The 18,285-nt window shown below is 37.2% G+C and overlaps 1 protein-coding gene across 1 annotated transcript in view; it reads right to left on the bottom strand.

Moving 5' to 3' along the window:
* Positions 1-2,425: 2,425 nt before the first annotated feature.
* The window catches only part of PDE7A (phosphodiesterase 7A), a 77,882-nt gene continuing 62,022 nt past the window's right edge, over positions 2,426-18,285 (bottom strand). Inside the window, exons 7-13 of the mRNA XM_004679836.2 lie at positions 17,529-17,629; positions 14,066-14,197; positions 13,765-13,856; positions 11,494-11,638; positions 9,975-10,071; positions 7,867-7,947; positions 2,426-4,247 (exon numbers count right to left, since the gene is read on the bottom strand). Of these exons, the coding sequence (XP_004679893.1) occupies positions 4,039-4,247; positions 7,867-7,947; positions 9,975-10,071; positions 11,494-11,638; positions 13,765-13,856; positions 14,066-14,197; positions 17,529-17,629 (857 nt within the window). The 3' untranslated portion in view covers positions 2,426-4,038. The remainder of the gene's footprint in view (positions 4,248-7,866; positions 7,948-9,974; positions 10,072-11,493; positions 11,639-13,764; positions 13,857-14,065; positions 14,198-17,528; positions 17,630-18,285) is intronic.

The following is an 18,285-nucleotide window of genomic DNA, read 5'->3' as shown; positions in this document are numbered from 1 at the left end:
GTTGTCCAAACATTACAATATTTTGAAACATACAATATCCGTTTATTATATCCAGGACAGTGCTCTGCATACAACAGACACTCATATATTGCTTGCCATGTGACTTCAGCACAGAAAGTAAAATTTGCTAACAGCAGACTGACAGCTAAAAGGAAACATTGATACTAAATTCAATAAACATTGATAGTCCAATTTACATCCTATGAGCACAGGAAACATAGAAGAGACATGTGTGTCCCCCACAACAGGCTCACCTCCAAGTAGAGCCCATTCCACCTACAGACAATGAGCCTTCCAGGGCCTTTCAAAAGACAGGCTGTCTGCAGTTCCTCAGAAAGATGGGACGTGCTCATACTGTCTTGCACATAAATGTGCAACTGTCTTTCAAAGGTATGCTAATTCTGTGGTGATTAAAATACATATTTTTAAACATTACTGAGTTCGTTATCAGCTATCACTGTATTTTCCCAGCAAAAGTGTGATTGGGAGCAGATTTAATAAAAATATTTACACATTAAAAAAGGTATACATGAAAACACTGGAAACCTCTGAAGTCAAAGTTGTAAAATTTTAAGAATATTGAAAGCTTTAAGAGCCAAGAAACATTTTGGAAAAGACCATTATAAGAATCTTCAAGTTATTACTAGCACCTCTAGCCTGTACCGCAGGTACAAAATATATTTCCCAGGTTTGCAAAGGACATAAAATGTAATTATAAACCACTGCACTTACAGAGTATAAATACTGACTAGGAGTCAGATTGTTTTGTTAAGCTAAGCCTTGCCAAAATTTTCTCCCCAAGGGCCATAATTCCCAGGGCAAAAGAAATGCCCCCACCACTGCCGTGTTAAGGCATAATGCCCCAAAGAGCAGCTAAATGCTCAGAAACTGAAAAATTCCCTGTTAAAATTCATGTCCCATAATATTACTTATTTCAAATGTGACCTTCTAAATTACTGTGTTCACTCCAATTTTTAAAAAAAAAAAAATTAATCCAGGAATAATATATCTTTAAGAAGCTGGGCTGGAGAAGGTGATTCCCACATAAAGATTTTTTTCAATGGATTTACTGTTTATAGGAAGGAAATGGAAGCAACACTGAGGTGGGGGCTCCCCCTGAGAAAGTAGAAATTAGATAATCCTTTAAGTATCAAGCAGTCAGAATTATATTCTGGATCAGAGTAGCAGCAGTCACAGGCAGATAGGTGGCACCCAGGCAAGCTAACCTGAGACAAGGCTGAAAGTACTGCTTTATCGACCTGTTGTGCCCATCAGAAGCCGATGTGGAGAAGCAACTACTGGCAGAGAATCTCCAGCATCGTCTCGGGGAAGAAGAAACCCTGGGTCCACAAACATGAATATCAGCAGGTATATCCCCATAGGGAGATGAATGCATGAGGCAACTTGCTTCCCTTGCTCAAAATCCATGCTCACCAAGTAACCGGCTGATCAAAATTTGGCTTCCCAAGAAGATTTGCCTAAAGGGAGAGAATGATTGATAGTTAACATTTCTCATTGTAGATTACAATAGTCACACTTTAAAGACATCAGTTACTGGGAACTTGCATGAGATAATGCCCTTCTCCATAAGCTGACACTCCATCTGGGAGCTTGTAAAGACCCTTAGCACACTGGATGCATCAGATTGCCTCGGTGATGCCCTCATGGAAGTGGCCATTTGACCTTCCCCAAGTAACATCCTGCTACCATCAGACTTCTGTCCCCACGGTAACATGGCAGCCACCAGCCATGTGTGGATATTGAGCATCTGAATCTCACTAGTATGAACTGAGTTGAGCTGTGAGTGTAAAATACACACTGGATTCCAAAGCCTTTATGCCCAAAAAGAAGACTATAAAATGTATCATCAATTTTTTTTTTTTGATGACACATTGAAGTAATGTTGGAATATCATTAAAAGTAATGTTGGAATATCATTAAAATTCCAACTTTTTTAGGGTGGCTACTAAGAAAACTGAAAACCACTCAGTTCTATTGCACATCACTCTCCTATGCAAACAGTGACATTTGATTTTAGTGTTCTAATGAACTGAGAAGACACATGAGGCCCAGTGGTAACTGTCTTACATGAAATAGTTAAGTGGCATTACTTGACTTTACAACGCCAATACAACTATTATTTTCTACCTGTGAAAGGCATCAGTGTGGGAACAAAAGACTACGGAGTCAAGGCCTGAGCCCACAGCTGACCTCTCAGGATTCTGAGCAGACCCCATGACCCAAGCCTCAGCTTGTTCGTCATGAGGTGCTGAGAATGGCACCCCCAGAGGCCTGCGCCTGCACACAGCTCTGCCCGAACAATATCTAATGAATGCATGCTAGAGCCAAGAAGTAAATCTTTGATTTCCTACTAACTTAGCATTATGACTTCCAAAGGATTGAATTATAAGGTAAATATCAAAGATAAAAATGTGAAAAGATAGTTTATTCATCAAAAGTTAACAGCAACAGGCACATATTAAAATGAGTATGGCAAAGCCTTTTACAAATGGCTTTACACTCAAGCTTTCTCCCAAGAAAATGGCTGTTGCAACAAACTGTAAACATAATTAAGAAACAGTCTTTTACAGTAACAAGGGAAATACAATTGAACTAAAAGAAAGCACCGGTTTCTCTTAAAACTAGATTACAGTTGTGCTTACTACACATGAAACAATTTGAAACAAATTACAAAAGTGGAATGTTTTAAGTTTAAAATTAGTCCTTAGATTTTGTCCTAGAAAACATCTGTTCACATCAAAAGGCCCATCAAAGGGGAACGTTTCATCAAAGGGAGGGACAAGAAAACAATGCACTTTTTTTTCAAATCAAAACAAGAAGTTTGGTCACTTAGCTTGGTGCATAGTTTAAGGCAACTGGAGCAATCTGGTACAGCTTACCCACCTTCCCCTCCCCCAAGTGTGGCTGCTCATTATGTCACATTCTACAATAATAAATAAAAGCTTACGTTTCAAATCCTTTCCCACATGGATAAATAGACACATGCAGTCATACATGCACAGACATGCACGCAAACAAACGTCCACACATTCACACACAACATACCTCTCACTCACTGCAGCGAAGGGGACTTTAGTACCCTTGCTCTGAAGGACACACTTCCCCATCCCACTTTATTTCAGATTGGCAAATACCCTGAGCTGATTATGGTGTTTTAAACATTCCACCTTTTCTTGCATGTGCAGGTCAAGTGTACAGTAGTGAAAACAACATGCAATGTCTTCACTGCAGATTCATAATACAGCTAGGACACTGGTGTTCTCCCCCTCCCACCCCAGATTAAAAACCAAGAGTTAAAAGAAGTTGCACTGCCAAGCAGCACTGGACGAAAGCTTGGCGGTACTTTACGTGTGACAAATGCTCAGCTTCCAGTGCACAACAGAAAACTATAGCAAATGGGAGGCTTTGGTGGCATCCAAAGAAGAAAAAAAGGCAAACCAGGGGAAAGAGCTGCAGTTTAAGGTTTGATCTTTTAAGTTTCTTAGTGGTTCCTTCACAATCATGCTCCAAGGCAAATTTAGAACCAGTATTTCAGAGTTGATTTGTAAACATTGAGTCTTGCCAGAGGCAGCAGAGGCTGGGCACTTCACATTTCCATGGTCTCAGAGAGAACTTAGTGGAAGGTACAGATATACACATTGTTGCATCAGACTGGTTTAATTCCAAGAGATTTCGGCTGAAAGATTCAGTTCAAGTTTCATGGTTTGAAGGGTAAATGCTTCGAAAAACACGTGGCACACTGCAAAACTTCCTTTGTTATTCCTTTCAGATCCTCTCACGCTGGGGTTTGCATATTCAAGGTTTCACACAAAAGCCAAATGCATATTGCTCTATGTTCAGGTCTTATAATTAAAAAAGTGGGTTCAAATGATCCAACAGAGGAAATCTTGGAAATAAATAATGCTGGCATCATTCACCTGGAAACCTTGGCAGTCAAGAGTAAGTTCTCTCACCTCAAGACCCCATTTCACATTTCTAAAAACCTCCAGGAGGCAGCTTGGCCCTCTGATTCAGGGGTTATGATAACCGATTTTCCTGAGGTAATAATTGTGAGTTCAACTCCTCAAATGCAGCATCGGCGTCCTCGCTGCTGGATTGTTCTCTCTGCAGTCCCTTCCAGCTGGCTTTATTCAGCCCCACGTGTCCAAGCATTGTCTGGGACAACCTGGTATTGGAAAACCTGGCCCATTCTGTGAACAGAGGCTCCACTAGGTAAGTCATAAAACCTTGAGGAAACAAGAGAAAAAGGTTTTAATATATGTTCTGAAACTTTAATACACCTACACAGTATTTTCTCTCAAGTCCTAGTCCAACCAATATTACCTAAGTTTTCTCAAAACCTTCTAGTAGAATCTTCTGAGATTCTTCAGAGCAGAAGAAAGATGGCATTTTAAGATGAACTTTCAAACATATCACATCTTTCCAGATGATTCCTCTCAGTTGTGGAACCACATCCTTCTACTTAAGCAAACATGGACTGGCAACAGTAACTCTTAGAAGACAGCAGGACAGAACAAACTCTTCCACACTGCTAAGGCTAAGAGGAAGTTTCCTCAGGGTGGATGTGAAGTGCAGCTGGTGGGTGCCTGTGTCAGCCCCTCTAGGATGGCACTCTGCATGCCTAACCATGATTACCTCTGACCATTCAACTCAGAATATGTAAACCAAAATTCATGACAAAAACTGAGTCTAAAAAAACCCAATTATTAAAGAGAACACCAAAAGAGTACCAGGATCCTACTTTATAAACTGCTGTATAACTGACTTTAATCAGAAGAGGAAAATGGGTAACATCAGGATTGTTTGTATAGCACTCAGGTGTACAATCACTGATTTAATATGGCACAATATCTTAACAGGGTCAAAGATTATAATAAAATATCTTGTCAAATCCTATCCTTTACTAAGAAAAACAAATATTCCTGAAACTTGATCTGTGAAGGACAGGGAAAATGTGTATTAAATAGTATTAGTCCCAGTATAACAGCTTCTGAATTTTCTTCACCTCGCCAAAACTTTTTTCTTTGCAGCAAAAGACCATGTGAACGACATACAGTATAGGTCCCATTTAGTGAACAAAAAAACCTCACTTAGAAAAAAAAATCATAGTCTGACAGTTGAACTTTACTGCAAACATAAATTATGGTACTGGAAATAATGGTGATGGCACTGGAAACAGCCTTTCACTTTTTCCACTTGCTCCACACAAATGAACTGAGAAGTACGATATGCCAGGCACTGAACTTGGGTGGTCAGGGACACAGCAGTGAAGAAGACTGACAAGACCTGCCCTCCAAAAGCCACATGCTGGTGAGGTGAAAGCTAACAAACAGAACAATGTTGCCACCGCAGCCAAAGAACAGAGCAGCTATTTGGCAGCTGTGCTTGCACCACTGTGCCAGCCTGACCAGGCACCTGAAGCCCTGTCTCTCTAATGACCATAGCAGCAGCTGGAACTTTATATCCAGATGCAGACCCTTGTTATCATAGGTTTTACATGATTCTTTTTACATGATTCTAACCCACTGTTCAGTCAATTTTGAGCTTTTGGGATCCTGAACATACTATTCAACAAATTAGCTATCACTTATGGCTCTGTACCAACCTAAAATCTCCTTTAGTTCTAAGTACCAGATAACAAGCAGGCAATGGGCACAGCCACACAGCATCCTCTTGGAGCTCAGGACGATGTTCACCATCTGCTGAACCTCTTGTGAATCCACTGAAATAAGAGTCCACTACCTACCTCATCCAGATACTACACCAAGCTTGTCAAAAGCCTCACTCTTACTGAGTACATGATATTTTCTTGCTCAGTGTCCAACAGAACTAGTATTCTCATCAAAGAAATTGTATCAACATAGCTTCTATTACTGAACAGCTCTGCTGGCTCGACACAATCACTGTTTAGTAATTTTTTCTAATAATCATGATTTACCCTAGAAATAGAGTCTTTCTCCAAGCTCCATTTTACCTAGGATTTGAAGCCTGAAGATGTAACACCGATTTAACTATAAGCTAGATGGCTATCTGAAAAAGAGGATCCAAGCAATTTCCTAGGGCTTGTGGGAGGAATGAGTAAATGTCAACTGTTATCATTTACCTCTTCCTGATTTTCTGATAACCCATTCTATAACTGCCTAACACTGACAAGATCTATAGGTTGAGATAAATCACCTAAGATACCTTGCTTCTTATCCATTTTAAAAAACTTCAAGTAAAATATTAATAACTTAAAAAGTTCATTTGCAAGTTCTCATTAATTTATACTCAAGTAAAAAGACGTGAAGTAGCTAGTGAGCTGTCTACCCATTCACCTATCTTCAATTCCCTTTTTCCTTCTTTTTCACTTACTCTTTTGATGCATTATTCTACTTGTGAATTGGGGCACAGTAGTTCTATTTAACTGTCTTATTATCCCACCCTCACTATAAAAATACCTCTTCTGCTCAGCACTCCTGGCAACTCGGCTTCCTTGAAGATACAGCAGTTCTGCACCCACCTTTCCTACACTCTTCATCTCCTTTCCCTACCCCTGCACAGTCAAATCATCTCAGTATGAGCATCCTTTGCGTGCATCCAGTATAAGAACTTTATTTCTACTTTTCTGACCCCATAGCCCAGTGCTCATTTCAGAGTATATTACGCCACAGTCATGGACTGTTTTCTGAATCTCCAGCAAGTATTTTTCTGTAGTTCGTATACACATTTAGCTGTACTAAATAAACATCAGCCACCAAAATTAATCATCCACCAATAACTTCCTGACTGCTCTCCCCATCGCCACCCACTGCTTGGGTTTCTCTACTTTATACTCTGAACCACCACACCCATCCTAGTCGATCTGCCCTATTCTCTTCTACAACCAGCCATGCATACATCAATCATAGTATATTTTGTTATGTTAAATATACAGTTTATCCACTAAATAATCCTCAAGTTCATCTTGCTTCTAGCTGCAGTGCTAAGCCTCAATGAATATACAACTAAAGGCAAGTTAAGGATCTGGGAGCTAAGGATATATCTAACTGATACTTTGAAAGGCTGGAAGAGGAGTGACTAAGTCTGCCTGGAGAGAGTGGAAGGCAATTTTTGGAAAAATTGACATTTGAGCTGGATCTTTATGAAAAAGAATCTGTTATACAGATAAGGAGGACTGACAAGACAGAATATAGGCACATTATGGGAAACAATGAAGAGTCTTGGTTGCTATAGGAAATGAGGGAGCTGTAGGTGAGAAGCCTGAAAAGATAATTTGTGACATTACAAGAGGCCCGCAGAAACCTGAAGAATTAAAATTAGTCAATAGCCAGTGAAAACAAAAGTAAGCAGTAGTAAAAACTTGTCCTTACATTATAATCATGCTCAGTGGCCCTCTTTTTCTCACTTTAAAGTGACAATCCCAAAATTATGTAAAAGAGTACATCCTTTCAGGTTTAGGACAGAAACAGTTACTGCTACCTGCTCTGTAAAATAACACTTTTTCATCATCAAAGACCAAATCAGAGTAAGTTCTGAGTAACAAAAAAAAAAAAAAACAACAACAAGAGCAATTTCTTTATTTCAAAATAAAAATAATAAAAAGTAGAATGTTTCATATTTCAAAAGTATATCTTTTTGACAAAATTCAAATCAGCGGCATTTTTCTAACCATCTGTCCCCTAACACTATCCTTCCAGCCATTCTTCTTCCAACACCATTCTTCCTTTTTCTCAATGGAGGACATACAACTCTTTAAAAAAAGATTTCACTTACAACAGCAAGAAAAATTAAATACCTAACAGTAAGTATAGTAAAAGGCCATCCATTTCTTCTAACCATCTATATCTAATTATACATAGTTACCAATCTGGATGTTGGCGATTGATTCAGTCTGACGATCACACAGTGGACTCACACCCAAGTGATACTTTTTTTCTATATCTCCTAAAATGAGAAAAAATTATTAATGTGGAACTATCTTGGTTGAATTCATAACTAAAGTCTCCAGGTTACCTGTAAGTTTCTTAGGAAAAGCATAATTAAATTCTTTCTGAAGTTTTAAGCTATTCACAAATCAAATATTGCCAGTTAGATATCCTATTTAGAATGGAGGGGGGGGGGGAAACCCTTACCCAATGCTACCTTAAGACTAATTCTGTTGGCAGCTTAATGTATAAATCAGATTTCTAAAAGGAAGGCTTACGTGAAATGAAGATCCTTGGTTCCTAGCTTTAAAACACACACACAAAATATTTTACTAGCAGTCAAGAATAGTGGGGCAAGGACAATCTCTGCAATAAGTGTCAGAAAAAGTAAATAACACATGCAGAAGAATAAAAATGGTCCAGTATCTTACACTACATGCAAAACTTAACTCCAACTTATAACAGATTCACTACTTGACCATAGGATCTGAAGCTATGAACGTTCAAAAAAAAAAAGCAATTCAGCTCCTTTTGTAGACCTTGGTGAAGGGCAACAAAACTAAAAATAAGCAAATGAGACTACATCAAACTAAAATGTATCTTGCACAGTAAAGGAAAACAACAACAATAACAACAAGTGAAAGGGTAACCTACTAAAGGGGGAAATATTTGCACACCATGCAACTTACAAGATGTTAGAGCCCCAAGCATACAAAGAATTCACACAATTCAATATGCAAGAAAAAAAGAAGTCTAATGAAAAAGTAGGCAGAGAATCTGAACAGTTTTCTGAAGATATACAGATGGCTACCAGGTGCTTAAGAAGATGCTGCAATGACCAATCATCAGAAAAGGGTATATTAAAACCACAATGAGGTAGCACTTCACACCTGTTGGAATGACTGTTATCAAAGACAACAATGGCTGGTGAGGATGAGAAGAAAAAGGAAACTTTTGCACTGCTGGTAAGATTGTGTATTGGTGCAGCCTCCATGGGAAAACAGTATGGAGAGTCCTCTAAAAGTATAAAAAAAAGGAAGAAAAAAAAAAACTACCATATGACACTTTAACAATTCTAGTTCTGGATATTTACCCAAAGAAAAGGAACATTTTTTAATTTGAAAAGACATATTGCAGCCCCATGTTCATAGCTGGCTTATTTACAATAAACAATGTATAGATGTATAGCATCCACTGAGGGATGAATGAATAAAAAAATGTGTACACACACAAAGTGGCAGGAGTTGCGGATTTATTAAGCCATTAATTAAAATAAATTTTTGCCACTTGGATGGAAGTCAATGGTATCAAATTATAAGAAATATAATTTGACAGAAAAAGACTAATACTGTATTATCAATCTATGTGGAATCTAAAACAACAACAAAAATTACAGATACAGAGAACAACAGATTGATGGCTGCCAAAGGCAAAGGCTGAGAGGTATGTGAATCAGATAAAGGTGGTCAAAAGATACCAAATTCCAGTTATAAAATAAGTCTAAGGGATTTAACATATAGCATAACTACATATAGTATAGTATTGTATACTTGAAGGTTGCTAGTGGAATAAACCTTAAAAGTAGTCACAACACAAAAAAACTATAACCCCTTGTAACATAACAACATCACTTATTCTTGTGATCATTTTAGCATCAATACAAGTATCAAATCACTATGTTATTCACATGGAACTAATTTAATGTTGTCAATTATAGCTCAATAAAAAATGTCCTACATATTAACATGACCATGCCCTCCACATGCAACAAAGATGGGTAAGATCAGAATAATCATTTTGTACAGCAGAATTTCCAGCCTGGTCTGTCTACACATAAATGCCATGACACATACGATCATTTCAAGGAGAAATGCTTATTATTAAAACAGATGCCCAGGTCGCACATTATGCTTTTATGTCTATCTACTACAAGGGTCACTAAAAATTAAGCATCTCCTGGTAGGTCCCTACAAAGGACTAAGTTCTTTTATTCATATGATAGTAAAAAATGAACTGAAGAGATTATCACTCAATATTGTAACTTGCCTTGATGGAAGAATTCCTCTGTTACCTTTTCACTCCATTGCTTGCTTAATTCCCAGGTGCGACATGGGTTACAAATATCAGCACATTTTAAAGCCATCTAACAAATAAAAGATTAAAATTGTTTTAAGGAAAACAGCAAAATCTTAATGTACTAAGTTTACAAATATTCAAATAGTGGAAAAAAGAACATCCTAAAAAGAGAAATAAAATACTGCAGCAGATGCTTTGTTTACAGATGTAAAGACATGGAAACAACCTAAATGCCCAAAAGTAGATGACTGGATTAAAAAGATGTGGTACATATACACAATGGAATATTCCTCAGCAACCAAAATAAGTAAATAAATGAATAAACACATGCCTTTCGCAGCAACAGGGATGGAGCTGAAAAGATCATGCTTCGTGAAGTAAGCCAGAAAGAAAAGGGAAAGGAAAGGATGATTTCACTCATAGCAGGAATATAATGAATGGACCAGGCAAGAAAATAATAATGAATAATAATAATAATAATGATAATAATAACAACAACAACAATAATAATAATAGTATATAGCTATATACCAGAGACATTTTATGGGGGTAGAGTGGGGAATGGGATCAAAACAATGATGGGGAGGGAAATGCACTGGACTATGGTGAAGGCACATGGGTGATCTGGTGATGGAAAGCCCACGGGGATTACAACTGAGATAGAAAAATGCACAAAATTATGTAAAAATGAACTATTATTTAAAAAAAAATACTGCAACAGAAGATAATTATCTTAATTTTTAAAAAAAAATTTCTTTTGATGCTACTAGATCTACCAATGGTATTTGCAGAAATGCTGAATAAGAAGTTGTATAACTGAATTAAACAGGTGGTGATAGTGCCAGAGAGCCAAGGCTCAATTAACCTAGAAGGGTAACTTATCCAATTCTGTCTCCCATTTTTTTGATGTGAGAACTTATTAAAATAAAATGCTGGGGCCCTCCCTGGTGGCGCAATAGGTTAAAGCACAACACTATGAAGCTCACCTCAGCACCAGTTCGATCCCCACCAGGGAGGTGACCCTCATGGCCTGGCAGACCTTTCTTGACCTGCCCGCTGCTCCCCTCAGCAGTGTGTTTCAGTATATCTGCCTATTCTGTGTCCTGCAGACTCTGGTGAATCTTCTTGCCCCCCTCCCTCCACACCTCTGGCCTGTACCCAAGTTCTTATATGCATAAATAAATAAATCTTAAATCTTAAAAAAGTAAAATAAAATGCTGTTTGTTGACTGGTACCCTTAATCTTGCAAAAACTGTTTCCTGCCAGAAATCTTAAGTATGAAAACCAGAAAAGCAATGAATGGTGTTTGCCAGGTATGTAAATTGGCCATTGAGCACTTTCTGAGAGTGTTTGATGGAAGCAAATTCCAAGCTTTCCCTCAAGATTTAACTGCTTTGATAATTCCAATAGAACATTTTATTTGTATATTAATTATACCATGATTTACTCTAGAAGTACAATCTTCCACACTTCATTGGTTTTTCATTACCTGTAAAACCAAATGCCGATGCCTGGCATCTTCTAAATGTAAGTCACCTCTATCCAAATGGGTCCTGAACAATGACAGATACTCATTTTGGCGACTGATGTCTGTGGCTAGTATCAAAGCACCTATCTGAGTCTCCATTTGCTGCCTGGAGTTAGGTAAGTAAAAAAAAAAAGAATATATAAGATTTTCAGTTAAATTGTTATGTCTCAATTTTTTTCTTCCATTTAATGCTCACAACAGCCTTAAGATACTCTCATTGCTGAAGTAAAAACTACTGAACTAACACCAACAGTTTTAAGAAAATGCCAATATGTAAACATTCCCCAAAAAGTGCTTTATTTTGCCAGTCAAGGAAGAATTATTTACTTTTAAAATATCATTTTAAGATCAATGTCTCATCTTGCTGGGATCTGCAGTGTGTAAACAATGTTTTGGTTGCTTGAGATCTGAAAGGCAGAAGGAATGTACAAATAGTCCATTAACAACTGACTCCTACGGACTCTAAGACACCTGATTAAATCCTGATGAAGTTCTACCAAACCAATAAAATTTAGATTCAACTATTTTCAAGTTCAAAGGCAGGAAATCATTTATCTGCAGGAATATCCAAATCTTCTGAAAAGGAAAAGGTAACATTAACACAAAAAACAAATACCTTTTACCCTTTTAAAAGTTCACTTAAGTGTCAAATAACAAGAAGCAAACTTAAACACATTCCTTCTTTTGGTTTCAATAAGTCATTGCAAACAAAATCTTTGAATAATGGTCAGTAAAAAGCTGTGATGGAAAGACTTGCAATATTGAATATTAAATAAAACAAATCCTAAACAAAGAAAACATAAAAGATTGCTATTATGTTACTACATACATAGTCTTAGTAATTTACATTAAATTCGAGAATTCGACAGTGTTAAGCATCAAATGCAAAACATGATAAAAGGACAATAGTGAAGCAAAAAAAAAAAAAAATACTGTAACCTGCCATAGTCGAGAACAGTATAATTTATATATATATGTATGTATGTGTGTATACATACACAAACACATACTCTGTATGCTTTAAGCATTTTTTATACTTGTACTACAGCAAGAAGTAATTTTACTTACCAGAGTATTGTCATAACTCCAAATGGTATCCATGAATAAAAATTTAAAAAAATGAAAAATAAAGTCCAGCTATTTTCTTTTGGTCATTACACAAAACACTTAAAAAGTTGTTTTATTATGAAAGTTGAAAAGTAAAGAATAATAAGTTAAATACCCACACATACTTTATGCCTCACTTTTTTTTTTTTTTAAGATTTAGATGTTTTACAACTGCTTGCAGAGTTTTCTAAAGTGCAGCTTCTTTCAGTCAGGCACTATTAAAAGTTTTCTTTGTGGAGCAATGATATAAGGATTTTGTTAACCACCATCACACTGGGCTTTCTCTGACATCAAAGCTTTCAAAGTAGCCTGCTTAACATGATATTATTTATTCTAAAAAATTTATATTTTCTATTCTTTCCATCCATTATTTTATCCTGTGACTTCAGGACTATGCTACTAGGAATATAGGCCTCCTTTTAACTCATCAGTTTTGACCACTCCTTGAAACATAAGTTAATGAATCTGTATCTACTATACAGAATATTTACTTTCTTGTTTTACATATATACCTAGATCATAAGGTCTTACTCAGCTGAGCATAAACTGGAAATATATAAGTTTTACTTATGTGAATAAGCAATAAGCAAATGCTATAGCATTCAACTTTATGGAATCATCTTTCATAAAAATTCACTAAAAATATTCTTGACTTTATTGGAGAATAGGTTTAAATAACTAGGCTCTTGACAGAAATTTGTGAAACATTTTATCCATTAAATATAACAAACTGGCCCACCTTGGTGGCACAGCGGGTTAAAGCACAGCATTAAGAAGCTAAAGCCACTTCTGTATGAGTTCGATTCCCGCCTGCCCCAGAGGTGACCACATGGCACAGCAGACCTCTCCTGACCCGCCCGCTGCTCCCCTCAGCAGTGTACTTCGTCGATCTGCCTGTTCTGCTCCCCACTCTGTCTCTGGTGAAGCCTCTCACCACCCCTGCACCTCTGGCCTGTACCCCAGTTCTGTATGTACAAATAAAAATAAATAAATCTTTAAAAAAAATAACAAACACTGAAAATTGTAGGAAGTCTGAATAAAGTAACATCATTTTAAAAACTTTGTAAAATTGCTTTGTCAGTTCCATAATTCACAACCAATTAAACTGGCCCTAACCCCACCTACCTGCTTTCTAAGGGCATATGTGAGAATAAACCAGATTCTCTCAATAATCCCACTGCAGATCTCCAGTGGTGATTTTCCAGTACTGAGGTATTCTACAAAAAAAAAGGAGGGACATTTCTGAGTTACTTTATGGTACATTTCTTTCGCTACATAAAGTAGTATTTGTAAGTAATACTAATCTCGTTAAAATTCCAGCATTCATTGAGAATTTATGTTAGTGTCACTAATTTCACGTCTTTAAAACCTGAAACATTATCTAAAATGCAGTAATATTAAATTTTGATGATCAAATTGCACTAACCTTGTATAAAGTTGCCAAGTAATGGTTAGTTTTAATAAGGAAAGGTTGATTAACACCTGGATGGTCCAGATCATGAGTGGCAGCTGCAATTAAGCTCAGCAACACATCCCAAGGAGTTACAGAATTGGCAAGCTAAAGTATGACAAAAGAGTAATTACACACCTATAGTTGAGATAAATTCTGTACCATTACAATACTTCTGAATTAGTCCCAGACAGTAGTGTCACAAGTCTCCTCCCACTTTTTCAGGAGATGCCTCATTAATGCCAGGTGCTGATCACAGCACTGGAGACAGGCTGATATCACGTGCCTCAAGCTACATGGAGCTTACTTTATAATCTTCATTTCAAATGGCTTAATAAAATGACAACTAAAGTATAAATCATTCTTCTGAGAATGACTTTAAAATAACAAGCACAAATAAAGGTGTATAATCTTACTACTATAAATCACTCCCAAACAGAGAAGATCTCAGAGAAGACCTATGTTTGTAGAATAGTTTAACATGAGAACTACTCTTAACAGATTTTGCAGTATACAATAGAACAAGAGCTATGACTGAAGTGTTTTACTTATCAATAATTTGGAGGTTGGATCACAATTATAACTAATTGCTGAGTCCTAACATTTAAGGAAGCTGCTGAGAAATCATGGATATCTTTATCATGTGTGTAAAAAGAATTCTCTTCCAGTGAAAGGATACATTCCAAGTAAGATACACAATATGTCAATCTAAAAATAGCAATCGATACAAAAATACTTATTACCTGCCTAATATTTTCATTGATAAAATATAATCAAGGAATAAATCCCTTACTTTTCATACATTGCCCCTCAATTTGGGACAAATTTCTCATCTCTTAAAAGCCTAACTCTACTGACCTCCCCCACTTTCCTTGTTCCTTATCTCCAGCCCCTTCACGGAAAATGATTGAGCTGTGTTCTGTAGCACTCATATTTCCAACAAAATGCCTGGCAGAAGATACTTTAATTTTTGGTTTACAGTAGGGTGATGCTCTCTAGACTTCTATGAGTCCCAACAATGAAAAAAAATTTTGAAATACAACCACCAAATATGTTATTTATAAATTATTATATTGCACTAACATATACTGCATATAATAAAATCTTTCAAAAGGAAATTCTCTGAAATATTCATTTGAAAGTTTGAGCACTGACTTGGTATTGCAGTACCTACAGGACCTGCACCTCCCCAAAAAGAAAAAAAAATTATAATTTTAATATTCTCCTTTTATGCCAAAATAGATCTTTTTCCATCCTCTATCTCAAGTTCATCCCAATCTGAAAACAAAAGTAATACTGAGGGGAGCAGTGGACGAGACAGGAGAGGTTTCGAGATAGGAGAGGTTTCCTGTGCCATGTGGATCACATCCCAGACCAGGAATCAAACTTGTGCTGTAATGGCTGGTGATGGCTTCAGAGTGCTGCGCTTAAACCCGTTGCACCACTAGGAAGAGCCCACATATGAATCTTAAGAAACAAAAACTGAAAGCAAATTTCTCACTAATTATTAGCTCTAAGGCATTCTAACTAAAATCTTCTCTGCAAGTAGATTTTGCTGATTGCTTCCTTCATAGGTTTCCATGATTTCTGACCACACTATCTAGTTATAAACTCTTGTCATCTGCCCAGTAAATGTCTAGCACATACTCTAGTAGGGTTCTTCATAGCAGCAATTACTAGACTTGAGACAAAATTCTGGCCCTCTCTGATGGCACAGCAGGTTAAAGCACAGTACTAAGAAGCTAAAGCCACTCCCACATGAGTTCAATCCCCGCCTGCCCCGGAAGTGACCACATGGCACAGCAGACCTCTCCTGACCCGCCCGCTGCTCCCCTCAGCAGTGTACTTCGTGGATCTGCCTGTTCTGCTCCCTACTCTGTCTCTGGTGAATCCTCTTGCTGCCCCTGAGCCTCTGGCCTGTACCCCAGTTCTGTATGCACAAATAAATCTTTAAAAAAAAAAAAAGACAAAATTCTATTTTTATGTTGGTTTAATGAACTGTATCCCTCATTGGGCTATAAGCTTTTGGGAGGCTGGGGCAATTCCTGCTTTATTCATTTACTAAGTTGGAATATACATTGAATTAAAAATGAAAAGACTCAAAATGTGATGTTATGTGAAGATCCAGTTAAGTTTTGACTGAGAATATGATAAAAATTATTAGCATGGTATTGGCAAAAAGTGTTTAAATTAGTTCTATCAGATGCATGGATAAGATAGTATTTGTGTTAATTTTTATCCACATCTGCATAACCTGTGCCCTTCTCACTCTGCCCAGTGCTTGGCATTGCCCCAATTTCCTTCCTACTTGCTTCTGTTGGAGGCCAGCAAGAGATCCACGGGGAAAAGACTTCACAGGTATGTGGACTAGTTCACCTCCTCACACTCCAGACAATACCTTCTCCATTCCACTTACCTTGCTGTCTGGTGAGTACTTACTTATACTTTTCCCAGTAAGACTCTGAGAGGCTTTAGGCATAGCCCAGGATTTGTGTATGTGTGTGTGTGTGTGTGTGTGTGTTTAGTTTAATTAAAAAACTGGGGGAACATAGGGCTATACATTTTTTAAAGTCACATGATATGCATTTTATCACTATTTAAGTCACACAACTATAAAATTGACTTTTAAAATCACATATAGTTTTAAAATTGAGCCATTTTCACATATTCCATTTCAGTGCTGCACAAATATATTTAGTTACACATATCTCAAATGGAATGCATCATCCACTGTAATCCCAACTGTACTACCCAAACTTGCCTCCTTTTCTCAAGGAAGACTTCCATCTTCTACTATTCTGCCCAAGCCAATCTCCATAGACTCCTCTACTATTTCACTCCCCAAATGCACAGACACCGTTATCCTTGTCATCCTAATTCCTAAGAAATCTCATAAAGCATCCACTTACCTCCTTCCCCAGAGCCACTTGCCTACCTCAGATCATCATGTTCTTTTATGGAGCACTGAAAAATTTTCTGATGGGTAAGGCATTCTTGTTACTGATCTTGTCTGATTGCATTTAATACCACAGCCAGGATAGTTTTAGAAGGCTTCCTGCCTACCTCCACAGCTCTCCATTCTTTCACTGAGTCAAAATTATGCTATCTCTGCCCTCATGGAATTCACACAGAGCTGAAGGTAAATACCAAATGTCTTAACACAGCAATGGGGATTTGGCATGATCTGGTCCTTGCTGGCACTTTTCCAGCCTCTCTCTCAGCAGTCACTCCAAATTCTCTAGTTTCTGTACTTAGAAATACAGCCAGCTTTAGAAACTTGATCCAGCTAAATTTTATTCTTCAGTTTTTGAATCAGAACCTCCAGGAAGAGAGGATATCATGACAATCATGATCATCACTAATGAAAGAAAAAATATCTGAAAATCAGTAAAAGGAAAATTCTTAGTATTTTCACTTACTATAAATGTTACCATCTTACCTTAGGTTCTTTTAAGTAACAGTGCATGGCCTGAGTAACATCTGCAGCGTGGACTGCATTGTGGTAAGGATTCTGACTGTGGTAATCTTCTTGAATCATAACTGCATCAAATAAAAAGACCCCCAAATTTAATTGTAAAAGGAGGAATGTAAAAGTACAAAAAGGGTAATAATAATAAGCTCTCCAATTGTGATATTTATGAACTCTGTCCTGTGATGGGCACACTGTCCTGTGCCCATCATCTAATTGTTCACGTTCAGAGGTAACAGGTCTCGCAGTTCTAACATATACACAAAGAAGCAAAATATTGACTCCTAACTTATTTGAAATTTTTGTTATTTCAAGTTAAAACCATGAAATATTTTTTCTCTAAAAACTGTGCCAAATTTCTCTGACTCATTTATCCAGTTTCTCAGTTTAATAAACAGTAATATTCATTCAACAAATAGTTATTGTGTCAGGTACTGTACTACAGATGTCAGAAATTCATTGAGGTAAAAAATCATTACAAAGCTAAAGTCAGACAGACAGCAGACTGTATGAAAATGACTCTCTGGGTGTATCATCAATGAGATAAGTTTAAACCTGGAACGAGACTTTCAACAGAGTGATGGGTCCTCTTTAATCCTGCCTCTTTTGCTCAGTGCCTATTATGCTACTTTGAAAAACAGATGAGATTTAGGGGTAGAGTTGTCCCCACTAGGATCAGACCTGCAGCCCTAACAGCATGGGAGCTAATCTAATGGCTTCCAGGTAA

Source organism: Condylura cristata, unplaced genomic scaffold, assembly GCF_000260355.1.
Source record: "Condylura cristata isolate star-nosed mole 26May11 unplaced genomic scaffold, ConCri1.0 scaffold00009, whole genome shotgun sequence".
Taxonomy (NCBI): Eukaryota; Metazoa; Chordata; class Mammalia; order Eulipotyphla; family Talpidae; genus Condylura; species Condylura cristata.
This window is presented reverse-complemented; position numbering and strand designations above follow the sequence as displayed.